At 40.9% G+C, this 27,865-nt stretch overlaps 2 protein-coding genes across 5 annotated transcripts; one reads left to right on the top strand and one right to left on the bottom strand.

Moving 5' to 3' along the window:
- The first annotated feature begins 6,581 nt into the window (after positions 1-6,581).
- SAAL1 (serum amyloid A like 1) lies at positions 6,582-26,728 on the top strand. Of its 4 annotated transcripts, none has more exons than XM_036325585.1 (12): positions 6,582-6,773; positions 8,477-8,590; positions 12,270-12,353; positions 17,096-17,175; positions 19,029-19,088; positions 19,222-19,337; positions 20,276-20,456; positions 22,339-22,421; positions 22,510-22,698; positions 23,514-23,692; positions 25,635-25,727; positions 26,530-26,728. In XM_036325585.1, exons 1-12 carry the CDS (start codon positions 6,639-6,641, stop codon positions 26,620-26,622), a joined length of 1,407 nt encoding a protein of 468 aa, XP_036181478.1. In that variant the 5' UTR covers positions 6,582-6,638; the 3' UTR covers positions 26,623-26,728. The 4 variants fall into 4 exon arrangements, with proteins under 4 accessions (XP_036181478.1, XP_036181477.1, XP_036181476.1 ...); XM_036325584.1 differs by having other exon boundaries at positions 23,499-23,692; XM_036325583.1 differs by having other exon boundaries at positions 23,496-23,692.
- On the bottom strand, positions 15,601-16,563 carry LOC118664893 (adenylate kinase 2, mitochondrial-like). The gene has a single exon (XM_036325587.1). It carries the CDS (start codon positions 16,545-16,547, stop codon positions 15,843-15,845), a length of 705 nt encoding a protein of 234 aa, XP_036181480.1. The 5' UTR covers positions 16,548-16,563; the 3' UTR covers positions 15,601-15,842.
- Positions 26,729-27,865: the final 1,137 nt, after the last annotated feature.

The raw sequence follows: 27,865 nt of genomic DNA, 5'->3' as shown, positions 1-27,865 counted from the left end.
CCCTACCCGGTTTGGCTCAGTGGATAGAGCATCAGCCTGTGGACCAAAGGGTCCCAGGTTCCATTCCGGTCAAGGGCACGTACCTTGGTTCAATCCCAGGCCACAGGTCGGGGTGCATGCAGGAGGCAACCAATGGATGTGTCTCTCTCTCTCACATTGATGTTTCTCTCTCTTTCTGTCTCCTTCCCTTCCTTCCACTCTCTTAAAAAAAATAAAATAACTAATGTTGGCGGGAATATAACATGGCATAGGCTCTATGGAAAACAGTATGGCAGTTACTAAAAAAATTAAAAATAGAATATTGCCCAGTTGGTGTGGCTTAGTGGTTGAGCATTAGCTCATGAATCAGGAGGTCATTGGTTTGATTCCCAGTCAGGGCACATGTTTCAGGCTCAATTCCCAGAAGGGGGCCTGTAGAAGGCAGTCAATCAATGATTCTCTTTCATCATTGATGTTTCTATCTCTTCCTTCCTCTCTCTGAAATAAAAAAATAAATAACGTTTAAAAAATAAATTTAAAAAGCTTTAAAAATAGAATTATCATATGATCTAGAAATTTTACTTCTGGGTATATACCCCAAAGAATTGAAAGCAGGGTCTCAAAGAGATATTTGTACAACCACGTTCATGGCACTAGTAATCACAATAGACAAGAGGTGGAAGCAGCTCAAGTATCCATTGATAAATGAATGGATAAGCAAAATGTGGCATACACATTTCATAGAATATTCTTCAGTTTTAAAAAAAAGAAAGGAAATTCTGACACATGCTACAACATGGATGAACCTTGAGACATTAAGCTAAGTGAAGTAAGCCAGTCACAAAACAGACAAATACAGTATGATTCCATGTATATGAGATACTTAGAGTAGTAATGAAATATAGAGACAGAAAGCAGAATGGTGGTTCCAGGGGCTGGGTGGAGGTGGAGATGAGGAGCTCTTTAATGGGTAGAAAGTTTCAGCTTTGCAATAAAAGCTCTGGAAATTGGCTGCACACTACTGCCCACATGCCTATTCTCTCATCAAGCACTCCAGGCAAATTCTGACTTAGCGGCCCCTGGACTGATTCTGACTCCCCTACTGCTGTCCTCTGGCTCTAGTCAGGGCCTACTCTAGCTTAGTGTAAGATGGTCCAGAGCTATCCACTCTCATCTCTACCCCGTTGCACGGCCATCAGCCTTTCTTCTCTAGGGAAATTCAAAGGCCTTTAAAATTTCCCCTTTGGATGAAGGTGTAGGGATGGGGGAGGTGAGTGGACTACGGACTCCATCTCAAGGTTAGCAACTGCATGAAATTTCTTCCCAAGATTATTTTACTAAACTCCCATAGTTAACCCTGTCTGGCTTTTCTGGTTGAAACTGCCATTCTCTAACATTGCACCCCCCAGCATTCTTATGCTGCACCCCAGCTTTCTCTTCAACCTTGCTGATTCTTCTATTCTGACAACTTAGTGGCCAATGGACCATTTCCTGATCATTTTAATGGTGTGTCATTTCTGCACAACATTGTAGCAAATTTCTACACTACAGTACAACATTCCTGGGTTACAGTACCTTCCATAGCAACCAATGGTGAGCACACTTGAGTCTGGAGGACTCCCTTTTCCAGTGCAGAGTCCACCCTACAGGGGTGCTGGAAGTTTTATTTTGGGGGGTTGTCTGTCCTTTCTTCACTCCTCCTGCAGCCTAGGGTCCCAGCTTCATCCTGAGCTGTCTTCCTGCAATGGAGCCCATTCTGCTGTTTCGCTTGCCCTGCAGTCTCACATTCTGCAATCGAATCTCTTTTCTAATATTGTTTACCCTTCACAGCAAATGTCAATACATTAGGGGAAAAACTACCTTTCTCACCAGGTGTGAGACTGAAAATGGGCAGAAAACGCCAATTTGCTACATCCCTGAAAGCTGCCAGGTTGCACAATCTGGGAAACTGAGATGTGTGTGGAAAATAACCATCGTGTCCTGGATGCTGGGTTCTGACCAAGAGGAATTGCCCACATTATAATTTTTGCTTCAAACCTCTCTTGCCATTTGTCCCACTAGCAAAGCGTCAGCGTATGTAGCACCAGGCACAGCTCCCAGGCGGCGGCACAGGCAGCTCAGCTTCAGCAGGGGTGTCAGCAGGACCAAGCAGCCAAGGGGAGGTGCTAGAACTTTCCAACATGTCCAGGTTCTTTGGAGTTCTTTTTTCCACCGGCTTTCTTGTGCTGCACCACAGCTCTCTGCATCTTTCCTGAATCTACTGTTCTGACGATTAGATTTCACCAGATGGGAATACTTTTGGGGTAGAGATTTTGTCATATGTGTCTTCTGTGTGAGGTAGGGATGATAGAGCAGGTATCCTACAATAATTACGGATTCTTTAACTCATCTCATGTGACAGAGAGGTAGGGAAGCCACAAAACTTCCAAAAGCCTTTGGGATAGTTCCTGTCCAGTTGGGATTCAGGGCTGCCAGGGGATGATTGTAATTGAAACTTGTTTGTACAAAAAGCTCACTGTATGGTCTGATACAGGAAATCACTGTGAGGTTAACGAGTCAGAAGAGCATGTAGAACTGAAGCACAACCTACCCATCTATACCATGAATATATATTCACCTATATATGTAGATAGATATTGATATAGAAATATAAGATGGAGTGGAATTTATTTTTGGAAGGCTAGGGTGGGTCAACATGACCAAAAGACAGGGCAAAACTGCTTCATGCTTGGTTGTGTCTGCTTGACTGTCTGTCTTAGAATGAAGCTTCCCACGATCATCGTTTTCTGTTGCCTGCTCCTGGGCGTCAGTAGCCAAGGATAGAGAACATTCCTCAGGGAAGCTGGTCAAGGTAAGGACCCAAGCATGGGCTTGGAGGAGGCTGCATCCTACCCCGCCCAGGTTTCACCTGAGCAGAGGCCACATTCCCACAAGCAAAGGTCATGACTGGGTAGAAGGAGAACACTGTTTTCATGGTAGGTGTTCCCTAGGGTTTCCTGGACGCATTTTGGACTCTTTTGTTGGGATCCCCAGGCCCGTAGGCACATAAGGTTTGGCCCCCAACTTTCTGCAAGTGTGATGGAGAGATGGCCAATTCAGAGGTGCCTCCCTAAATATAAGTTGCCCTCTACTTCCCTCTAGTGGCAATTAGGGATGGTCATTTCTTGGTGTCAGCAATGAAGGGGGGGGGGTGGGGGTATCAAACGTATGGGGAGTATTCACACTCCCCAACCACTTAATTATTGCAACCAAAACAAATGGAGCATTTAATATGAGCTAGACACTGTTCTGAATTTTTTTAATGGACAAATGAACTTGTTTTCATCCTCATGTTTTAATCCTTTACTCCTGTGATGTGGGTACCATTATCTCTTAACAGAGAAACTGAGGCATAAAGAGAGTAAGATACCTAACAAGAAACCTGCTGGTTTGGCTCAGTGGATAGAGCATTAGCCTGTGGACTAAAGGGTCCTGGGTTCAATTCCAGTCAGGGGTACATGCTCAGGTTGCAGGCTTGATCCCTAGCAGGGAGCGTGCAGTAGGCAGCCAATCGGTGATTCTCTCTCATCATTCATGTTTCTATCTCTCTCCCCCTCTCTCTTCCTCCCTGAAATCAATAAAAATATATTTTAAAAAAAGAAACCCAAGTAGAGCAGGATTTAATCTGGATCATTGAGATCTCCAGACCTTGCTATGAACCACGGTACTAGACTGCCTCCCAGGCAATACTGCACGTGGAAGAGTGGGGGTTTTCTGAACACACATTCTGTTCTTTATCTGAGCAAACTGGTAATAGTGTGGATGTGGTGCCTTTCAAAGGCAACTCTACAGAGCTTCTCTCCCTACAATGCCTGGTGATGTTTCTGTTGTGGCTGAGATCTGGCCAGGAAGCCAATACCTAGAGATACACACCTCACTAGCCCATAGATAGTAAAGAGGCAAACATTTATTTATTTCACAGAATTATAGTTTGCATTTTTTTTCTTGTGGTAGTTTCTGAGTAATTGTCTTAAGAGTTTGCTGTTAATTCTAAATTCTCATAAAGCCAGCTAAAAATATCTTTTCATCACCTACATCAGTGTTTTTCAAAGGGTTATTCTAGGTCCTCTTGCATGAGAATCATATGGCATCTGGGGTGCTTTGTGAAATGCAGATAACTGGGTCCACTGAACCACAATTTCTGTGGCTGAGTGTATAATCTAGCTTTTATTAAGCACCCAGTTGATTTTGTGTACACTAGAGGCTGAGAGCCACCACCTTCGCTTTGCTGCTCCTAGGTGATGAAAAATGCCAGACATTTTCAAAATATTTGTTATGCAAGTCTGGACCATAAGGATCTATTGAAATTAGTAACTCAGAGTGTATAAGAACAGTAAAAATGTCATACCTCTCCACAAAACTGTGTTTTCTAATGCCCAAAATGACATATATGAAATGAAGATCAGTTATCTCATGGGGCAATTACATAAACCATGATTATAACTCTACATTAGATTTTTCTCTTTTCCTAACAAGTTATTAATGTTTGGTCATTTAATTTTATTTGTTTAAAATGTTTTTATTGATTTTAGAAGAGAGGAAGAGAGAGAGAAAAATCGATCAGTTGCCCTCTGAGGGTTGACCCTACAACCTGAACATGTGCCCTGACTGGGAGTCAAACCGGGGACCTTTTGGTGATGCTCCAACCAACTAAGCCATACCAGTCAGGGCATTTACCATTTAATTTTAGTTTGATCGAATTCATTCTGCCAATGACTCCATGCTCATCTTACTTCATTCCTTTATTTTCTTTAGCCTCCTCTTCCTAAGGACCAGAGAAGTAAAATGATAGCAAATTGTCTACCTACAATGTTCTTGACATTGTACAGTATTTTCTCAGTTCTTCTGTGTAGTCACTCTGAGGGAGGCAATACTCACCCATTTTATTGAGAGGTGCTGAATTTTAGAGATGGTGGGTCAGTTGACCTTGCATTGCATGTGTCTCCCATTTCTTTAATGCCTTTATTTTTTTTAAGGGAACTTACTATCACCTGATGATTGAACTCTGACAGTTGCCCAAGTGCCCAGACATTCAGGTGTACCCAGTACCAGTTGCCCTCACTTTGGAATGAGTGTCTCCCATTGACTAGGTTGGGAGCACTGTGCTTCTGAACCTCCCTCAGAATCACATTTGTTCTCACATCTGTTCCCTGAATCTTTCCATGTGGAGGTTCCTTGTGAAAGCAAACATCCCTCCAGGACCATCCCACCTCTCCTTGACACGCCTCACTCAGCCAAAACAAAGTAGCAACAGAACTTAGAGTGGAGCCAAACAGAATAAAATTTGCATGGTGTGTGATTTTCATAACATTAACCTAAAGAAGTGAAAAATAAAGAAATATTTATTTCATCACAATATAGTTAGTCTCCAAGGGCTTTTCGATGACTGAAGTCTTGGAATCAGTGGAAAGGACATGTTTTATTCCTCTATTATGTCAAGATGTGATTACCTTCAGTTCACAGTTTCCTTCCTTTCCAGGGACTAAAGACATGTGGAGAGCCTACTCCGACATGAGAGAAGCCAATTACAAAAACTCAGACAAATACTTCCATGCCCCAGGGAACTATGACAATGCACGAAGGGGACGGGGGGGGGGGCAGTTGGGGGGTGTAGAGGTAAATAGCCATTTCCTTAGAGAGTGGCATGAGCAGAGTTCCTCCCCAAACTTGTCAGTTCTGGGGACAGATGGAGACCTAGACCTTAGTTCTGAACAAGGACAGCATTGCACCCAGCCCCATTCCCACTCCAGCGTTTGGAGCTCTCTGGGGAAATTTTCGGTTGGCACAATTATGGGGGCATTTAGTGGACGGGCCATCCATTAAACCTTACAATTTACAGGACAGTGCTGCAAACATAGAACCATCCTGCATTCTGCATGACTTTTGCACTGTCCTATCAGGCATGCATATAGGCAGCGACAGGCGAAGCTGACAAAGCTTAAGCTTCAAGGGCTCTTCACTTATATGGGACCATTCCAAGACCCTGGGAGGGACTCTGAAAAAGTGTTTACATGGTCGAACACCTTTGTAAAATCTAAAAGAGTAAAATATTTTAACTCTAAGCAGTGAATGCCACAGACTCTGTCCATTCCAACATCCCACCATTACATTTCTCCTTGTGTTGAGTGACCAAGGGGGTGGCCACAGACATTTTAGAGATCTAAGAAGTTGAGTTGGGATTACAACTTGTTTGCATTTAAGTGGGGCATTTATGTGGTTTTCAGCCACTTCTGAGTATAATTGAGTTGTTGGTCGCCACCCTGGAGTAGGAATGGCTTCTAGACTGCCTACTGTGGGGCAGAAGTCATCTGGCAAAATGACCATGTCCTGTACAGTCCAGCACAGCATATGTAGGAGATGAAATACACGGTCCAGTGAGGCTGACCAATAACAATTATGACTGTGACTGTGCCTGGTAGAGTGGCGGGGAGTGGGAGAGTTGGGAGTCATCTGGGCTCCTATCCCTGATGGGAATATTGGGCCGGCACTCAGCCCAGCAGGGCTCTGGGCAGTAGGGGGCGCTGTGGCGAGAGCAGCGCCGGGCCCTCTGGCGCCAGAAGGCGTCTCGCCTCCTCCGGCGGCTTCCGGCGCGGCCCCTGCAGATCTGTAGCGACCAAATCATGGACCGTAACCCCTCGCCACCGCCGACGCCGCCCAGGGACGAGGACGAGGAGGAGGGGGCCGGGGGAGACTGCATAGGGAGCACGGTGTACAGCAAGCACTGGCTCTTCGGCGTCCTCAGCGGGCTCATCCAGGTGTGGAAACTCGCGCCTCGCGTGGGCTCCCCCTCCATCCCCCGCGCCCGGCCCGCCCCTCCTGCCCGGGGCCCGCGGTCCCCACGGCGACCCCTCCCCGGGCGCGCGCGGCCCCGCGCCCCGCGTCCTGGCAGCTCCCCCGGACCCCCCAGCTCTAAAGGAGGCATAGAGACAGGACTGCCGGAGCGCTTGCGGTTAACATTTTCCTTTCGCAAGTTTTCCAAAAATATGTGGCCATGTAAAGGCGTTGCCCGGGTTTTTGCTCCCCATTTCCACGGTCGTTTCCGAAGTCTAGGCCCTCATAATCTATTTCATGGACTTTTGTTGTAATACAGTGTTGATTTTGGAGTCAGAGGTCTGGTACCAAAAGCGCGGCTTCGTCGCCTCCTTGCAGGGTGACTCTGGGCAAAGCTGCTAAGCGCTCAGAGCCTCGATGTCTTTCCCAATGTCTCTACAGTGGGATGGTAACGTCTCTGTGGTGGGATATAGGGTTATCGTGTAGGTTAAATAAGACCATGGCCATCGGGTGCTTACCCTGGCCCTTAGCTTATGGGAGGCTGCGAACGTTTCTTTCCTTACATTTCCCCAGCTGTTACCTACTTCTAATCTCGGTCCTTTCCAGTCCATCTCTACACAGTTGCCAGAATAATCTTCCTTTTAAAAAACAAACAGCCCGGTCGGTGTTGCTCAGTGGTCGAATTCGGTCAGGGTTGGATTCTAGGTCAGGACACATGCCGGCGTTTCTGGCTGGATCCCCAGTAGGGGGCGTGCAGGAGGCAGCTGATCAGTGATTCTGATCGTTGATGTCTCTCTCCTCTCCCTCTCCCTTCCTCTCTGAAATCAATAAAAATATATTAAAAACAAACAAACAAAAAAAACCCCTCCTCATAGTTCCCTTTGCCTACAGGAGAAACATGCATATATTTTAGCTCAGAATCCAGGGCTCTTTGCAAACTTTCCAAGTCTCATCTGCTCATGACACAAAACTGCTCACCATTCCCAAACATGCTAGGTCCTTAACTCTGAACTCTCCTACTTTCCTCCTTTTCTTCCTCAGAGATTTAGCTTAAATATCACCTAAGAGAACTTTTCCCTAACTTCTCCCAGGCATGGGTCATTGGTCCCTCATTTCTGCCCTCACAACTTTTTTTAATTAAAAAAATATTTTATTGATTTCAGAGAGAGGCAGGGAGTGAGAAAGAGAGATAGGAACGTTAATGATAAGTGAGAATCATCCATCGGCTGCTTCCTGCACACCCTAGGAGTCCAAAACCCTGGGCATATGCCCTGACCGGGAATCGAACTGTGACCTCCTGGTTCATAGGTGACACAACCATTGAGCCACACCAGCCGGGCTGCCCTTACAACTCTGTCCACAATTCAGTTGAATCACTTAGCCTTTTCTGTTCTGATGATCTGTTTACCTGTGTTTTACCCACTATACCCTAAACTTCTTAAAAGCAAGGGATTAAATCTTAATCATCTTTGTATTTCTACCCCAGTGCCTAGCAACATTATTTACTCTATGAATGTTAAATGAATAGATATCCGTAAGATGCTAATTTTTTAAAAAGGTTTTTGCAAGAGAAAACACTTTGAAGGTAGTATCTTTGTGACTTATAAATGATTATGGGATAATATTATTTGAGGAGTACTGTGGACAACTTTGATTCATTTCTCTTTTTTCTTTTGTGTTTCTGAAGATGGTTAGCCCTGAAAACACCAAATCCAGCTCAGATGATGAGGAGCAGCAGATGGAGCTTGATGAAGAAATGGAGAATGAGATTTGCAGAGTATGGGATATGTCAATGGATGAGGTATGCGGTAGGAAATGAAAGTGAAAGACCGTTGGGTGATTTTTTTCTTAAAGGTTGGTCTTTAAATCTTTGGGGAAAGACTTTAGTGTCTGTAATCACTCCTGTATGTGGTACAGGGAATGAGGTTCCAGGAGCTATAAATGCTACAGGTTTGTCTTTTAGGATTGTGCCAAATATAGGGTATCCCAATACCTAGCTTAGTATACACACACTAATTATATTGAGCTATCAGCTGTTAAAGTGTGTATACATTCTTTTTTTTTTTTTGACAACCTGTATATAGTTTTTATGAAGGCCAGAACTCTTGTAGCCAGGAAGGTTCTGATACTTACATACCTAAAGAGAACACTGACCTCGTATTTGAGAGCAGGGTAGGCGTTAGGAAACCATTGATGTACCAGGATTAAATTAGAGGAAAGGGACAAGAAGGAATTGCATGTATATAATTGCAATAATATTTTAACATTTGTATTGTACTCTATAACTCAAGCATTTTCATGTATATAATTCCATCTGTTGTTCACAATAACCTTGTGATACAGGTGGTACTCTTACTGGTAAGAGAAAAGGCAAAAGAGATCGACTCACCTAAGCTCTCATTTTATTACTTGGCCTTTGCGATAGATTTCTGATTAAAATCCTGTGTTAGTCTCTTTCACTTCCCTTCTGTCTTTCACATTGCCACCCAAGTTATCTTTTTCCTAAAACACAATCTAATTATATTCTTCTGTCTTAAAAATTGTTAATGGCGATTCATTGTCTTTAGCCATTTTTTAAAACAGCTTTATTGAGGTATAATTAACACAAAATATACTTGAGGCATAGTTGATAAACAAAAACTGCACAGCCCTAGCCATTGTGGCTCAGTGGTTGAGTGTCGGCCCATGAACCAAGAGGTCACTTGTTCGATTCCCAGTCAGGGCATATGCCCAGGTTGTGTGCAGGAGGCAGCCAATCGATGTTTATCTCTCATTGATGTTTCTATCTATCCCTCTCCTCTCCTCCAAAATCAATATAAATATATATATATTAAAAATGGTCAGATTTTTTTTTTTTTTTTGTATTTGCATTTTTTTTTTTTTTTTTTTTTATTGCTTAAAGTATTACAAAGGGTATTACATATGTGTCCATTTTATCCCCCCGCCCTAGACATTCCCCTAGCCTCCCCTATCCCCCAATGTCTTATGTCCACTGGTTATGCTTATATGCATGCATACAAGTCCTTTAGTTGATCTCTTACCCCCCTACCTCCTGCCCCCCAACCCTCCCCGGCCTTCCTGCTGCAGTTTGACAATCTGTTTGAGGCAGCTCTGCCTCTGTATCTATTATTGTTCAAAAGTTTATAATGCTCTCTATTATCCATGAATGAGTGAGATCATGTGGTATTTTTCCTTCATTGACTGGCTTATTTCACTTAGCATAATGTTCTCCAGTTCCATCCATGATGTTGCAAATGGTAAGAGTTCCTTCCTTTTTAGAGCAGCATAGTATTCCATCGTGTAGATGTACCACAGTTTTCTAATCCATTCATCTACTGATGGGCACTTAGGCTGTTTCCAGATCTTAGCTATGGTGAATTGTGCTGCTATGAACATGGGGGTGCATATATCCTTTCTGATTGGTGTTTCTGGTTTCTTGGGATATATTCCTAGAAGTGGGATCACAGGGTCAAATGGGAGTTCCATTTTCAGTTTTTTTTTTTTTTTTTTTTTTTTTTTTTTAAAATATATTTTATTGATTTTTTACAGAGAGGAAGGGAGAGGGATAGAGAGTCAGAAACATCGATGAGAGAGAAACATCGATCAGCTGCCTCCTGCACATCCCTCAATGGGGAAGTGCCCGCAACCCAGGTACATGCCCTTGACCGGAATCGAACCCGGGACCCTTCAGTCCGCAGGCCGAAGCTCTATCCACTGAGCCAAACCGGTTTCGGCCATTTTCAGTTTTTTAAGGAAACTCCATATTGTCTTCCATAGTGGCTGCACCAGTCTGCATTCCCACCAGCAGTGCACAAGTGTTCCTTTTTCTCCACATCCTCTCCAGCACTTGTCGTTTGTTGATTTGTTGATGATAGCCAGTCTGACAGGTGTGAGATGGTACCTCATTGTTGTTTTGATTTGCATCTCTCGGATGATTAGTGACTTTGAGCATGTTTTCATATGTCTCTTGGCTTTCTGAATGTCCTCTTTTGAAAGGTGTCTATTTAGGTCCTTTGCCCAAAAAATGGTCAGATTTTTTCCCTAAAATGTTTTTTACATTTAACATTAACATAAGCAGTATATGATACTATTCCAGTTCTACTTTCTCCTCATCCAACTTGGTATGGTCAATCTTTTTAATTTTAGCCATTCTGATAAGTGTGTGGTGACTCCCATTATAATTTTAACTTGGATTTCCTTAATTACTAATAATGTTGAATGCATTTTCATGTGCTTATTTGAAGTGTTACCTTTTTTGGTGCAGTGCCTAGTTGAATCTTTTGCCCATTTTTAAATTACATTGTTTTCTCTTTTTTTTTTTTCTTAAAAATGGTATAATTTTAGGTTTTATTTATAAATCTATGATCCATTTTGAGTTAATTTTTGAGTATAATGCAAGGTATGGATGGAAGTTCTTTTTTTTTTTTGCATATGGGTATCCAGTTGTTCTAGCTCATTTGTTTAAAAGACTGTCCTTTTTCCACTGAATTGCCTTTACACCTTTGTTAAAAATTAGTTGTTTGTACATATACATGTGAATGTGTTTTTGGACTCTTTTCTGTTCCATTGATCTATTTGTCTATTTTTACACCAATCCCACACAATTTTGACGACTAATATTATAATAAATCTTGAAATCAGGTAGTGTTAATCCTCCAGCTTTGTTCTTTGTCACAGTTGTTTTGGTTGTCATTGGTTCTTTGTATTTCCATATTAGTTTTAGAATGTGAGATTGAGTTGAATTAATAGATCATTTAGGGGAAGAATTGGTAAATTACCGAGAATGAGTCTCTTAACCATGAACAAGTTATATCTTTACATTTATTTAGGTCTTCTCTAATTTCAGCAAACTGATTTAGTTTTGGGACCCACATTTCTAACAAAATGGGGTCACATGTTCACTCCAGGTTCCTTTACCTGTGTAGTGTGTCCCGTTAAGTGCCGTGGACAGGGCAAACTCTCTAGGAAGGAAGTGTGAAGCTGCTGCAGTTATACTGTGACCAGAATTTTTTTCTGTTGAAGATTTTGAAAGCACAAGTTCTGACTTTGGGCATAACCCAGTAGGAGTTTTCACCTGTTTCCCCTATTGTGTTTTTTAGCTCTTAGAAGAGAGGAATTAAGAGTGTTACTTTTTCTTTATTCCTAGCTTCTAGCATGATACCTGGCAATCAGGAAATGTGTTTGAATGAATGAGAATGCCTGGTGTGTAGGAAGATCATTAATGTTAATATATTCAAGGCAGGAAAAGAGGACAGCCTTCTGGAATATCACAAGTAGTTTAGATTTGCTTATGGAATTGTTCCATGGCTTTGGGACCAGCTACCACAAAGACTTTCTAACATTAATGTTGACACAGTTCCTAACTTTTTCTTATCCTGAAAGTAGGTATATGTGGAATTAAAATTTTTTTACGGTTGCCTAAGCTATGGGTTTAAAGAGGAACATTCAATATCCATGTTAATTATCATTTTTATTTTCAGGATGTGGCTTTATTTCTCCAAGAATTTAATGCTCCTGACATATTTATGGGTGTATTGGCCAAATCCAAATGTCCTCGATTAAGAGTAAGTATGTACATTTTTATGGCCTCCTCTTTGGAGCAATAACAGATAATGCTGGACAGTCTTTAATTTTTCTCACTTTAATTTTCTTACTGGCTACAAATCACTCGCAAATGCTTATTGAATATTACTGAACATTACCAGGTACTAGGTAATGTGCTATTTAAAATTATTAGAGTCCTAGAATTTTAGATTTGGTCTAGACCAGGGAGATCAATGCTTTCAGATAAGCATAACTGAAGTTATGCTGCTAATATGTGGCAGGACAGGGAACAGTGTGTGAACCTTCCATTTCTGTTTATTGCTCTTTTTTAGTCATAAAATCCTCCATTGCTTAAAAATCTTCATTCTAAACTCAGCCCGTTATTCAAGACTTTCCATAACCTGAATCTAATTCATCTTCCTAGCATAAAATCTACCCTTCAGATTTCCTTCTAATTTAGCATCTCAGGAGCTTACTGTGATCATCACCATCTCGGGGCCTCCCTTTGTATGCCTTCCATCCCCTCTCAATATTCACATCTATTATCCAAGATGATACTTTTCTTCCAACATTTCCCAAAGAAGTAAGCTCTCAGTGGCCATTGCTGACAATAAACTCCCAAATAATTACCTGTACTTCTCATTTACTCTTTATGTTCTGTGCAGTGTATTTTGCTTTAGTGCCATTTAGGTTGCTATGTGTTATGCATATTGTAGGTGACTATTGTCTGTTAAGTAATTATAATTACGAAAATTGAATATTTGGTTTTACTACTCTATGAGGTAGGCATTTATCTCTACTTTATAAATAAAAGAATTAGGTCTCAGCTTAAGAAATTAGTCTAAGGTCTTACAATTAGGAAAGAATAAAGTTGGGGTTTGAGCCTAGTCTGCCATTCAGTATAACCACTGTACTTATTGTCTGTCTTTCTTTCTCCCTTTGAAATTATGAAGTGGAGAATTTTATAGCAAATTTTTACAAATTGAATGTTGAATTAAAATTTGATTTAATACAGTGCTGTACTGGTGGGGTCCCTCAGCCTGGTCTGTGCCCTCTCATAATCTGGGACCCCTCACGGGATGTGGGACTTCCAGTTTCAGCCCGATCCCCGACAGTCCAACATCCCCCAAGGGGTGTAGTAGTATGTGAAGCAGCAGGAGGCTGGGGAGGAGGAGGAGCCTCAGCCTGGGCCAGGCGCCACATTGCTCCCACTCCTGCTCATCCGGCCCCAGAGCACCTGCCACTGCCGCTGCCTGGTAGTGCTGCTGTGGAGGCAGGAGAGGCCCGCACCGCCGCAGCTGCACTCGCCAACTGTGAGCCCGGTGTCTGGTGCCCATTGGTCAGCTGAGCGAGCTGAGCGACGCTCCCACTGTGGGAGTGCACTGACCACCAGGAGGGAGCTCCTGCATTGAGCGTCTGCCCCCTGGTGGTTAGTGTGCATTGTAGCGACCGGTCGAACTGTCAAACGGTTGACTGGTCACTTGGGGTTTTATATGTATAGATAAAGACTTGACAGTTATATGATTTTCTCATATTTTTCTAACTTAAATACATTGATTCATGATTAGTACTTAAACATGTCAGGAATGGCACGTTTCAGGAATTAGTCATATCATTATACATGTCTGTAAGCTACTTGGCCACACGTTAGAATCACTGAGGATGGGGACTCTCAAACTTCAACATATCCCAGGATCACTGATTTCTGGGCACACCCCCGAGTTTCTGATCCAGTAGGTTTGGGGTAGGATCAAGGATTTTGAACAAGTTCCCAAGTGATTCTACTGCTCTGGACCAAGGCCCACATTTTAAGAAGCTTTGCCTTAAGAAGCTTTTAAAAATCCTGCGCCTGTCCCTGAACGGTTTTGCTCAGTGTTTAGAGCATCAGCCTGCAGACCAAAGGGTCCGAGTTTCGTTCCCAGTCAAGGGCACATACCTGGGTAGCAGGTTCAATCTCCAGCCCCAGGCTTAGGCTTTTTGTTTTCCCTATTATTTTTTTTATTTTTTTAGGCTTTTATATATATAGACGATACATAGAAAGTGCTTAGAGCAGTGCTTGGGCATAGTAAGTGCCAAATAACAGTTGTTATTACTGAGTTTTTTAAAGTTTTTTCAATGCATTTTGCTGCCAGAGTCATCTTCCTTAAATATCGTTTCAGTATATTGTCCTGTTCCTTGAGGATTTCATGGCTCTACGTAACCTTCTAAATTAAATCTAAACTCTTCTTGGCATTCAGACCCTCAATCCTGATCCTTTTTACCTGCTGTATTTATCTCATGCTGTTCTCTCACTTTATACAGTAGCCAGACTGCTTTCCTTACTGTCCACTGTATTAGCCATGTACATTATTCCCTTTTTGCCTTTCCTGATACTTTGCCCCTTGTTTAAATGTCTTTCTTATTTGCATATATAAATCCTTCCAGTCGCCCAGCCGGTGTGGCCCATGAACCAAGAGGCCACTGGTTCAATTCCTGGTCAGGGCACATGCCCAGGTTGTGGGCTTGATCCCCAGTAGGAGGCAGCCGATCGATGTTTCTCTCTTATTGGTGTTTTCATCTCTCTACTCCTCTCCCTTCCTCTGTCTCTGAAATCAATAAAAATATATTTATTTATTTATTTATTTATTTTTGCAAACTTTTACATACTTTATTGATTTAGGGGCCAAACAAGGCAGTCTTTGGTCTTTAAGAAAGGCACCTCATTGAAAATACATCACAGTGCTGTCGAGTGATCCCAGTCACAGGATGTGAGGGCCGGAAGGACAATCTTTGGATGATGTTGCTTAGGACACTTGCTCATTTATTTGAAGGGCCCTTCACACACCATGGATGAAAGAAGGCAAGAGCGTAGAGTTGTGGCACAACTGCTGAGCACTCACCCATGAGAGCAGGTGGACTGGTAAATCAGTGGTAAGCCGGCAAGGGAGTGAGACCGGCCTGCCCCCCCTCCCCATGACTCCTGTAAACATTTTGTGCTGAGCCACTGCCCCCATGATGAGCACACCCTGTATTCTCTTTCAAATGTGGAGATGATTTTTTGATCACAGGGTGTGGGGAACCAGTGTCAGTAGTCAAGCCTTGCCTGTCCCTGGTTATAGGACAGAGAGGACAACAGTTTGATTGCCTGCATTCCTGGGCTGACAACCCATGAGGTTCTGAGATAAAAGTTGAGGTCTCAGGGAACTGGCTTTAAAAAATATTGTTACCAGTCCAGAGTAAATGAAAAACTGATTCCTTAGAAATAGTACTGCACCTCCTTATTTCTACTTATATCCTTCAATCAGTCTTTAAAAAAATTAATTACACATACTCTTTAAGACTCCTACTATATGCGAAAGAAATCACCTCCCTACAACACTGCTGCCCTTCCAATACTTTTCGTGAGCCCTTCACCACACTTGATTCTCCATCCTTACCCTGACCACCCCTCCCCTCTACCCAGCACCTAAAAGCAGGGATCGCGCCGCGGGGTGATGAGCAGTGGTGCAGTCTCGCCTGGCCTTCTGCTACTAGGATGTGGCTTTGGAGAAGGCTGCTAGAATGCTCGCAAACACGACATCAGGGGTCTGGGAGGCGTCGATGGCAGCGTGGATCCCCCGTTTCCTGTAGTATTCCACCAGCGGGGTAGTCTGCGTGTGATAGCCCTCCAGGCAGATTTTCAAGGCCTTCTTATTATCATCTGATCTTCGGATCAATGGTTCCCCAGTGATGTCATCTTTCATGGGCTCCTTTGGGGGGTTGAACTCCTCGTGGTAGGAACGGCCACTCAGGGGGTGAATCAGCCTTCCTGTAATTCTCCGGATCAACAGGGAGTCTGGGATGCGGAATTCAATCACAGAATCAAGCTTCTCTTTCCTCTTCTCCATGAGGTCGTCAGGCATTTCTGCCTGCCTCACAGGCCGGGGGAAGCCATCTAGAAGAAAACCATTTTTGCATGGAGGGGTGTCCAAATTCTTCTCAATGAGTTCCATGACCATTTCATCACTCACCAGCTTCCCAGCATCCATAGTTGCCTTCAGCTTTTTCCCCAGCTCTGAGCCAGAAGCCACCATGGCCCTCAGCATGTCCCCAGTTGCCAGATGGCAGACACAGAAGTTTTTGGCCAATTTGGGTGCCTGGGTGCCCTTGCCGGCCCCGGGCGGCCCCAGTAGCACGGCCCGGATGCCTTTAGGACTCTCTGGGGCCGGCTCAGCCGCGGGAACGTTGGGAGCCATGGCTGCCGAAGCCTCCCGCTGTCAATAAAAATATATTTAAAGAAAAATAAATCCTATCAATCATTTAAGATTCAGTTTATCCATAAGATTTTTTTCTTCCAGCCCTAACTGGTTTGGCTCAGTGGACAGAGCATCGGCCTGGGGACTCAAGGGTCCCAGGTTCGATTCCGGTCAAGGGCATGTACCTTGGTTGCGGGCACATCCCTAGTAGGGAGTGTGCAGAAAGCAGCTGATCGATGTTTCTCTCTCATCGATATTTCTAACTCTCTATCCCTCTCCCTTCCTCTCTGTAAAAAATCAATAAAATATATTTTTTAAGAAAAGATTTTTTCTTCCATAACTTCTGCCTGCCTTGATCTTCTTCCCATGTCTCCCATCCCTTCCCAGATAGTCTGAGCTTGTTAAGATTGGGGTGCAGGCAATATACTTCTATATGCAGCCTCCTGTTCTGTTGCCCAAGGTTCAGTGAAAGTTTTTCTTCAAGTGTTTATTCTTTTATGTGTCTGTCAACTTAGAGCTATTGTGACCTGTGAAATTTGATTTGACAGGAAATCTGTGTGGGAATTTTAGGTAATATGGCCTGTTTCCAGGAGATATGTGTGTCCATCAGCCGTGATAAAAATCTTGGGTAAGTTTTACTACATAATAAGTATGTTTAAAAAAATAGATTTGTATTTCGTATCCCTAAGGAACTCCTGATACATAGGAGAGAGAGGAAAATATTATGAAATATAGTACTTCCTTTCTCTTGATGAACACTCTCCAGAAATGTCATTGTGTGTATGTTTTTAAAAATATATTTTTATTGATTTCAGAGAGGAAGGGAGAGGGAGAGAGTAAAGAAACATCAATGATAAGAGAGAATCATTGATTGGCTACCTCCTATATGCCTCCTACTGGGAACCGAGCCCACAACCTGGGCATGTGTCCTGACCAGGAATTGAACCGTAACCTCCTGGTTCCTAGGTTGACACTCAACCACTGAGCCACGCCAGTTGGGCTCATTGTGTTTTGATGGTAGCTAGGAGCTTTCACACTATTTATGGTCATGAGTCAAGATTTTTATAGGAAAGGGACCTCTGTCATCAGCAGGTGGTAAATCAGATAGGATAAGAACCAGTGAGTCAGAGCTTAGACATGGGGTACCTGATTAGAGTCCAAAACAGTTTAGGCTCAGGGACCCCAAAGGCTCAGAGAGTCTGATAAACTAGACTTGTTGACAGAGTTACCCTGAGAACTCTGACTTCAACAGACCAGAACACACAGGATTGCCTCTGTGGTTCAAAGGCTTTTGTACTGTGCTTGGAGGCTAGTTGTCTTCTCTAGACAGGAATTTGCGGGTAGAGGATTTTTAATGGTGGGAACCCTGGTTACTTTAAGAGGTTTGAGTACACATATATCTAGCCTTGGAAATATATGCTAAATTTTGTGAGTGAATTCATATTCTAGGCAAAGGCTTCATGGCTGTTAATCAGAATCGCAAATAAATTTGTGCCCACAGTAGTTTAGAAACCTGTCTTGGGCAGTATTGCCAGTTAGGACTGTAGGGTTTATTATGGGATTCAAGTGATATTACCTCTTCTTGGTGTGGAGGGACTTCAGATCCTAGCTATTTATCCCTCAGTAATTGATAATCATTCATGGAGTATATGACTCAGGACTGTGCTTGGTCTCTAATGGTCCCTGTCAAAAATCTGAGAATGAGTAATGTTAAGTTTTATTAATTCAATAAATGATTATCTTAAAATTATTCTGGAACAGTTTACATTGATGACAGGATATGAATTTGTTCAACTGCTTTGGAACAGTTGGGCATTATCTAGTCAAGTTAGTAGGTAGGCATATATTGTGACCCAGCGATGCCACTAGCAGATATATGCTAAGAGAAACCATGCACACATACATTAGGATGCTCATAGAAAAAGTATGAGCATTATAGGAGCATTGCTTGAAATAACCACAAATTGGAATTAACCCGTGTCCATCAGTAATAGGCTGGAAAAATACATTGTGTTATATTCATACAATGGAATGTTCTGCAGCAATGAATCAAAGAACAGTAGCTACAGGAACAACATGGGTAGATCTTAAACACATGTTTAAATGTCTTATTTGCATATCTAAACTAAAACTCACAAAAATGCATGCAATATAATTTCTTTCATATAAAGTTTAAAGCCAACATATATTAAATAATAACAATATAGAGTAAAGCAAATAAATGACTGCTGGAAAGTCAGGATAGTAATTTCTAGATGGGAAGGAATTGTGATTTGGAATGGACACATGGGCTATGGAGATGCAGCACTGTTCTGTTTTCTGCTTTGTATTTATTCACTGAGTGTAGATTTTATCACAGGCTTTTACATATATATGCTATATTTCACAATTAAAAAGTTTTAAAAGTTAAATGAAAACTCTGCTTTGATATTTAAAATGAGAGAATTAATGCATATTGGTTTAACTATTTTGTTTTTGTAGCCAGGTATTATTGCACTGTTTGTATGATTCAGACCCTCCTACTTTGCTGGAAACAAGCAGGTATGTTTTCCTCTTTTTATGGATTTTTTGTACTCACCCAGAAGGGAGGCTAATAGAGTTAACTCTTTATTCTTGAATTTCCTTTACTGTTTTTAAAAGATAGATATTAAGCTCACATTTATTTATCCTGTAGATTGTTGCTTACATGCCTTTCTCAGACAGAAGTGGCCAGTGTCTGGGTTGGAAGAATCCAGGAACATCCAGCTATTTATGATAGCATTTGCTTCATCATGTCAAGTTCAACAAATGGTAAGTCACCATGCAATATAGAAAAAAATTAAAAAGACAAACAAATCTTTTTGTTTTAGTCCTCACCTGAGGATATTTTTTCCGTGGATTTCTAGAGAGAGTGGAAGGGAGGGAGGAGGGGAAGAGAGAGAAAGAAACATTGAAGTGAGAGAGACACATCAATTGTTGCCTCTCACATGTACCCATACTGGGACGGGGGACCCTGCAACCAAGGTATGAGGTGTGTGCCCTTAACCAGGAATCAATCCTGCGACCCTTCAGTCCATGTGCTGATTCTCTAATCGGCGAGCCAAACCAGCCAGGGCTAGAAAAAATTTTTGATTATTTTTTGTTAGGAAACCAGGTAACTATTTCTGGAGGTCATCTAAAGGCTAAGTGTTAGGAGAGAAAGTACTTCAACTCAAGATATTAAATTTCTTATGTAATGTTAGATGGGTACTAGATTTATCGGGATGATCACTTTGTAAGATAAGTAAATATCTAATCACTATGTTGTACACCTGAAACTAATGGATTGTATGTCAACTGTAATTGAAAAATATTATTTAGAAAAAGATACAAAATTCTTTTAAAATTTTTATTCATTGATTTTAGAGAGAGAGAAAGGAAAGGGGTGGAGAGAGAGAGAGAGACATAAACATAGCTTTGTCGTTCCACTTATTTATGCATTCATTGGTTGATTCTTGTATGTGCCCTGACCAGAGATCAAACCCGCCACTTTGGTGTATCTGGATTACACACTCTGACCAACTGAACTACCCAGTCAGGGCGTAAAATTTCTTCTTAAACTCCCAAGCAAAGGAGGCAAACTTACTGCTCTTGGAATAAGTAATGCTTTGGCAAGATTGACGTTGTTCAGTTAGCTTTAGGAATTTCGATTAACATTACTGCTTTTAAAATTTTGTTTCTCATTTCAATATCTGATTTTTTCTCTGCAGTTGACTTGCTGGTGAAGGTGGGGGAGGTTGTAGACAAGCTCTTTGATTTGGATGAGAAGCTGATGTTGGAATGGATTAGAAATGGGGCCGTTCAGCCTCAGGGCCAACCCCAGGAAGATTCTGAAGATCAACGAGTGTTTAGAATTGTGCCCTGTGTGCTTGAAGCTGCCAAACAAGTACGGTAGGTGAGCTTTTTTGTACAAAATATTCTGGGAAAATCTAGTTGCTAGAAGTATCCTTAGATAATAAGTCATCTTAATTTCCTTCCGACAGGATGAATAGCACATAGCTGATCTTTATCAGGCTTGGTTTACTTTTAGTATTTGTGGTGACAGTATATTTGGTCTGTGCAAGAATTATTAATTGTTACAAAGTACCTAATTAGCTGTAGGCTATTGTCAGCATTATTTATCTTTAGTGTCTTAAAATCTTAAGCAATTTTGTGTAATATAAATCAAGTAGATAAGATTTTCCTGTGCTTTATTTTCCATTGGACATTTAACAACTTCTTCAGCTAATGTCATATATTTGTTTTCTTGCTTCTTGTAAATATATGCCAGTCTTGGATAACTGACTGGCTTTTGGAATCTTCCCAAGAGTGATTACTAGGTCTTGTAGGTTATTGAAACTGTTTATTGTTAGTGACTAGAAAATTAATTTATGAATTGATCTGTTTAGTGGTCAGTTGTGCATTCTTAGTGCTTAATAACACACATTAAAGCTTATTAATTTTATGACCTTTATCCAAATGAAGATTAAATTCATCATTTTCCCCAAATTTTCTTCAGTATTCTCAATCTCAGGGAAGAATGTGGAAGCTGTTGCCAGTTCTTCCCCATCCCACTCTTTTCCCATGGCCACTCAACCTCCAAGCCTTGGTCCTGACTTTTTCTGAGATCCCATCAGGCCACCATCAGGCCACTGTCTCTCACCTGGACAACTGCAACATTCTTACCTGAGTTCCCTGGTTCAAGGCTGGCTCCTTGCAAGCCTCAAATGTAGAGCACACTGTAGTGATCATCCCTCCTTCATGCTTCAAACTCTTCAGTTGCTTTTCTTAGGAAAAGGTTCAAAGTTTTAAAAAATTTGACTTAAAAGTTCTTGCATAGTGCTTCTCCATACTTACTCTTTGTACTCTGTGTTTCAGCCATATGAAATTTCCTTTATTTCTTCAATGGAACCAAGCTCTCGGAACTCCAGGCTTTTGCACACTATGTCTCCTCTACTTCAAACGTTTCTTTGCCCCTTCAGGTTTCTGTGTCGACAATATTTCTCTTAAGATACCTTTACTGATTCTCCAAAGTAAATGAAGTTTTTTTGCTATGTGTTCCTCTGATACCTTGGATTTCCTCTAGAATTACATTCTTATTACTTTGCTATTGCCCCTTTATCTTCTTTCCTTTTAGACTGTAAACCTCATGAAGGTAGAAACAGTGTTTTATACATCTCTGTTTTCCCAGCCCCTCACATAGTACCTGAAAACAGTAGGTACTTAAATATTTGCTAGACCATCTTTTAATTACTATGTTTTTACATAATTGTTTGGCTGAAGAACTAGGATTGTGAGTTTCTAGGAATCCAAGCTGTTGAACACAAAAATTATACTTAACATGGTTTTAGTATTCTGAGCGAGGGAGCTAGGATAATCCTGTGAAGTTTTAAGAACTTCATTATTGTCAGTGCTTGGTGTAGTGGACCTTACATTCATTCTATAAAAGTCATTTTCCCCCCTCCTGATTATTCAGGTAAACCAGAATGATAAAGTATCACCTCTCAGGTTTCTGCATTGTTTTCATGTGACAAGGTGAAAAAGAATTTTTCTTCTTGTCTTGTTCATGTTGATTATATTATAGGATACTTGTTTTTTTACTGATTTCCCCATTAGAACAAACTGGTAAGCTCCAGTGAGTACAGAGATTTTGTCCTGTTCCCTGTTTTATCTTTAACACCTCTGGGAGTGAACTAGTACAGAGTGATGAGTATTTGTTGAATGAATGGATGAACAATTACAATCCTATAGATAGTAAAGTTGTTGATTCAGTGCTTTTGCTTTTTATATTTAGTTCTGAAAATCTGGAAGGACTCGATGTTTACATGCACATCTTACAGCTACTTACTACAGTAGATGATGGAATGCAAGCAATTGGTAAGATGTTATATGGGGAAGCACTATATCTATTCACTTAATTGTTTTCTGTTTTTAAAGTACTATTTTCTTTATCATTTTTATTAAGTACAGTGTCCTGATACTGGAAAAGACACTTGGAATTTACTTTTTGACCTAGTCTGCCATGAATTCTGCCAGTCTGATGATCCACCCATCATACTTCAAGAACAGAAAACAGTGCTGGCCTCTATTTTTTCAGTATTGTCTGCCATCTATGCTTCAAAGGTTGAACAGGAGTATCTAAAGGTAGAAAAAGGCAAGTATCATTTTAGTGCACTAAATTAAATTCTGTCAGATTTTAAAGCCCAGGTTTGTATTGTTCATTTGGTTTCTTTCTCCCTTTTTAAAAAAATCCTTACTAGAGGATATAGGTTTTAAAAAAAATTTTTTTTATTGATTTCAGAGAGGGAGAGAGAGAGAGAGAGAAACATCAATGATGAGAGAGAATTATTGATCAGCTGCCTCCTGCATGCCCTCTACTGAAGATAAAGCCCAAAACATGTGTCCTTATAGGGAATGGAACCGTGATCTCCTGGTTCATAGGTTGATGCTTAACCACTGGGCAACACCAGCAGGGCTTGCCCAACTTTCTAAACTCATCTTGTGCCCTCCTTGCTCACACAGTGTAAGTCACTGGCCTTTTAGTTTTTCAGACCTTCCATGACATTTCCTGTTTGGGGCTTTTGCACTTGTTCTCTCTGCCTGAAATATTTTTCTGGGCTCTTTGCATTGATTCTTCTTATCCTTTTGTTCTCAACTGGGTGTCACCTCTTCAGAGAGCCTCCCCTGCCAGCTGCTTTATTATAGTCTCTTTAATTTTCTTCATACAACTTAACCAACATCTGAAATGACCTGCTTTACTCATTTGCACATTTGAGAGTATAAAAATATAAGTGTCTTGAAGGCTGAGGCTTTGATGATCTTGTGTGGCACTATAACTGTAGTACCTAAAGTATCTCTAGCACTAATAGATATTCAGTATGAATGAATGAATGATGAGTGAATAACCAAACTTAACTGGCTAATCTCATGCCTCTTGATTTGTTTGTACAGTAAATCTTTCTCTAATAGACAGCCTGATTCGTGTCTTACAAAATGTGGAACATTGTCAGAAGAAACCAGAGAATTCGGCAGAGTCTAACACAGAAGAAACTAAAAAGTTTGATTTAACCCAAGATTATTTCCACTTGGAAATCTTAAAGGATATTTCGTGTGAATTTCTTTCTAATATTTTTCAGGCATTAACAAAGGTAAGAAAGATCTATTAATGGTTTCTTCAGCAAAAGAAAGTATGAACTGCTTAATGTTCCCACCTTTATTATTACTGTTATTATTTTTGGCAAAATGAAGAAAGAACTTGTCACCATAAGCTTATAAGTTTTAAACCAGCAGCTGATGTGGTTTGGTATATTTTTATATATGTATATGTTTTTCACATATTTATAATCTATATATACAGTTTTCACTTAACATTACATTGTAAGCATTTCTCCTGACTAGATCAATTCACTGAAACACTTTTTACCGAGCCAGTTTAATACCTAATTTGCCAAAAAATCAATTTATAAAATTGATTGTAAACTTTTTTTAAGGAATAGTTTTCCTAAATATGTTCAGGTTTATTAGCCTATTCTTCCTTTGAGCATATCCTTATTGTTCATATATTTTAGGGTAAAAATATATGAACATAACTATAGACTATATATTCATATTCATTGAAGTTTTTTCAAGAATACTTATCAAAACAAGTTTCTGTTATTCTGGTGATTTGTTTTACCTTAGCATAGGTTTTCAGAAGTTGGGTTACTAGATTTGACATTATAAATGTGAAGATGACTGAGGCATAATGGCTACATTTTTTGAAAAGGCTTTTGACATGTGAAATGTTGATTTTACTTGATCCTTATTATTGGGTATTATAATTTTATGTCAAGTAAAATTCAAGAGGTGATTAAATTGTACCTTATTTTGATTGGCATTTTTTATTATTAGTGAGTTTGAATATCTTTACATATATTTGTATATTGGTTGTGTTTCCTGCTTTATAAATTTATTAGTTTTGATTATTGGCATGGAATTCCATGGGTAATACTATATCTTCTGAATATCCATTGCAAGTATTTTTCCCATTGTTTGCTGTTCCTTTTGTGTTTTTGGAGAGAGGGACGTAGATGTTTCCTAATTTTTAAGTGGTAGGGATACAGGAGAAAGGTGGGCTGAGATTAAAGCAGGATGTGACATGAAAGTTCCTACATGTCATACTTAATGGAGTTTGGACTTAATCTGGAGGAAACTGGGGAACTACTAAAGGTTTTTTTAAAAAGCATCAGGTGATAAGATCTGTTTAGAAAGATTACTCCAAAAGCAAGAGAGAGAAGATTACAGACAGTTGAGGCTGGAGATCTAGAGACCAATCAACAGGCTTTTGTGACTGTAATCTTCAAGAATAATCTGGTACATCAGTAATTTTTATTACTTTTTATTTTTAAAATTTATCTTTATTGTTGAAAATATTACAGATGTTCTCCTCTATCCCCCCTTTATTGTCCCCCCTCTACCCTCCGCCCCTACCCTAGATCTTCACTACATTATTGTCTGTGTCCATGGGTATGCGGATATGCATATAAATTCTTTGGTTAATCTCTTTCCACGCCTACTTTCCCTCTGAGATTCATCAGTCTGTTCTATGCTTTTATAATTGGCATACAGTAAACTGTACATATTTGAAGAGTGCAATTTGAAAAACTTTAGCCTATGTATACATCTATGATACCATTACCCAATCAAAATAATAAATATATCTATACTCAAAAAAGAAAAAAAAAAGAAGAATCTGAGAAATGAGAGCCTATCTAAACAATGGACGTGTGGGTGGAGAGGAGGTGTAGGATAACAGATTATTGATAGAATGAACACTCAAGGGAAGGGGTCAGCAGCAGAGGAGGAAAAGTCTTGGCTGTATTCCAGGTTTTTGGTGTGTGTAGTGGGGTAGGTGGGTATGTGGTGGTAGTCTTCACTAAAATAAGGACTGCAATGGAGCACGTGTTTGGGTTACACAGGAAAGAATGATACTGGGTTCAGTTTGGGACCTTTGAAATGCCTGTACTATCAGTGGAGAATTGTATAAATGGATTTGTATTTATTTGCCAGATACAGCTTTAGAAATTTTCCTTTCTTTTTGTTTTGTTTTAGGAAACTGTAACTAAGGGACTAAAGGAGGGCCAGTTAAGCAAGCAGAAGTGTTCCTGTGCATTTCAAAACCTTCTTCCTTCCTATAGCCCTGTGGTGAGTGGGGGTAAATGTATAGGTGATTGAGTTTCAGAGGATTACTTGATTTTTGAGGCCATTGTCAAACAAGATAATGCATACAATTCACATGACTTACTGCCTTTGCCAGACAGATGACTGCTGGATAAGTCATGGGAGGATCCTGAGGAACAGTTCAAGTTTTAAGAGAAAGGAATCAACACTGAATTTACAGTATTCTTTTCTGTTAGGAAGTAGATAATAAATATATTAATCAAAAATAAGGTTCTTAGGTACAGTCAGTAGGTTTTTCTGGTTCTTCGAATTACATCACATTTGCTTGCTTTCATTAGAGGCAATTTCAAGATAGGAACTTTTTTTAGGAAAGTGAAATATGAAAATATGAGAGTGGCTCTAACTGGTTTGGCTCAGTGGGTAGAGCGTCGGCCTGCGAACTGAAAGGTCCCAGGTTCGATTCCGGTCAAGGGCATGTACCTTGGTTGCGGGCATATCCCCAGTAGGAGATGTGCAGGAGGCAGCTGATTGATGTTTCTCTCTCATTGATGTTTCTAACTTTCTATCCTTCTCCCTTCCTATCTGTAAAAACTCAATAATAAAATATATTTTAAAAAAATATGAGAGTGAAGGGACGTGGCAGGAAGGAGGATGGAAATAAAACTTCATTAATGGACCTAAAGGGGAATCAGTGGGAGAGTAAATACTAGTTTAAAAGTAAAACAAAATAGTAAGATCTTGTCACTTCATTGATGTTTTAGTAATCAATATCTTAGTTCACCTTTTCCTCTACTTATGTTATTTGATTCTTTTGTTTGACTCACAGGTGGAAGACTTTCTTAAAATCCTATATGAAGTTGATAAGACCCTTGCTGGTGACCTAGAAGAAAGCTTCCCAAGTTTAAAGGTTCAGACTTAAAAACTGAATTGTAATTCCCTCTGCCAAAGAAGTAAACTTTATTTTTGTTACTGACAGTTGAAATTGATGTATAGGAACTATTAGATAAAACCTGTATAAGACCATAGTTGTCTGGTATTACATTCATGCACTTCTCCCTCCCCCGGCCTTAATCTCATTTTTGTTTAGTATTGGAATCTGGAGTTTCATCACCATCAAACACCCCTGCCCCCTTTTTTGGTGGTATTGGTTATGTGGTATTGTTTTCTTCAGGTAAAGAAAACAAAAATACAAGCTTGTCATTGACGTTTTTTTCCAAGAATAAAGACATCCCAAGGATTTTTTTCTATAACTATTAATTTGATTTTTATGTGAGAATTTTATATTTGTGTCTACTACAAGCATATTCTGCTGCACCAATAGAAAACCATACTATAATAGCTTTTATGCATTATGTAATAAGAAGTCCAGAGGTAAGTAGTACAGACCTGATACGGTGGCTTAGGGACCCTAGCTCCTTTCACGTCCAGGTGTTCTGCCATGTAGACCTGTGTGTTCATGTTTATTGTCTTGTGGTTAAGGGGACTATACGATCTCTGGTCCTTTCATCCACATTCAGGGAGGGAAAAGAAGAAAGGCAAAGGGGCTATCTTTGTTGACAGTTGACTGTGTGTCGGTTTATTTCTGGGCTCTCTGTTCTGTTCTATTAGTCTATGTCTGTTTTAAAACAATCCCATTTATAATCTATACTAGAGGCCCGTTGCAGGAAGATTCCTGCAAAAATAGGGCTTCCTGCGGCCGGAGCAAAGCAGAGAAGGAAGCGAAGCCCGCCCTTTTCCACGGCCTCGCTCCCTCCTGTCTCCGCTGCCTCAGCTCTGCTCCTGTGTCCACTGCCTCGGGACACTCCATCGGTGGCGGAGCAGCGAGGCTGGATCGGCTGCCAGAGTGGGCGGATCATGTCGCGCTGCTCGCCCCTGTGGCCCCCGGCTGGGTCGACAGGCCGGGACACTCCAGCAGCGATGAAGTGGCACCTCCCCTCCCCCACCTCCCCCGCCACCTGCCTGGCCAACAGGCCTGGACACTTAAGCGGCAGTGCTGAGGGGACTGGTCGTCGCCATCTTGTGGCTATGGGTGCCTCCATCTTTGTGATAGAGTGATGGAGTGATTGTTAATTTGCATACTACTCTTTTATTAGGATATATAAAAGCCTAAGCGACCGTTATGACTGAAGGACCGGAATGACTGGTCGACCAGTTGCTATCAT

Source organism: Myotis myotis, unplaced genomic scaffold (genome assembly GCF_014108235.1).
Source record: "Myotis myotis isolate mMyoMyo1 unplaced genomic scaffold, mMyoMyo1.p scaffold_m19_p_10, whole genome shotgun sequence".
Classification (NCBI taxonomy): domain Eukaryota; kingdom Metazoa; phylum Chordata; class Mammalia; order Chiroptera; family Vespertilionidae; genus Myotis; species Myotis myotis.
The sequence above is the reverse complement of the archived record's forward strand: the minus strand, read 5'-3'. Positions and strand labels throughout refer to the sequence as shown.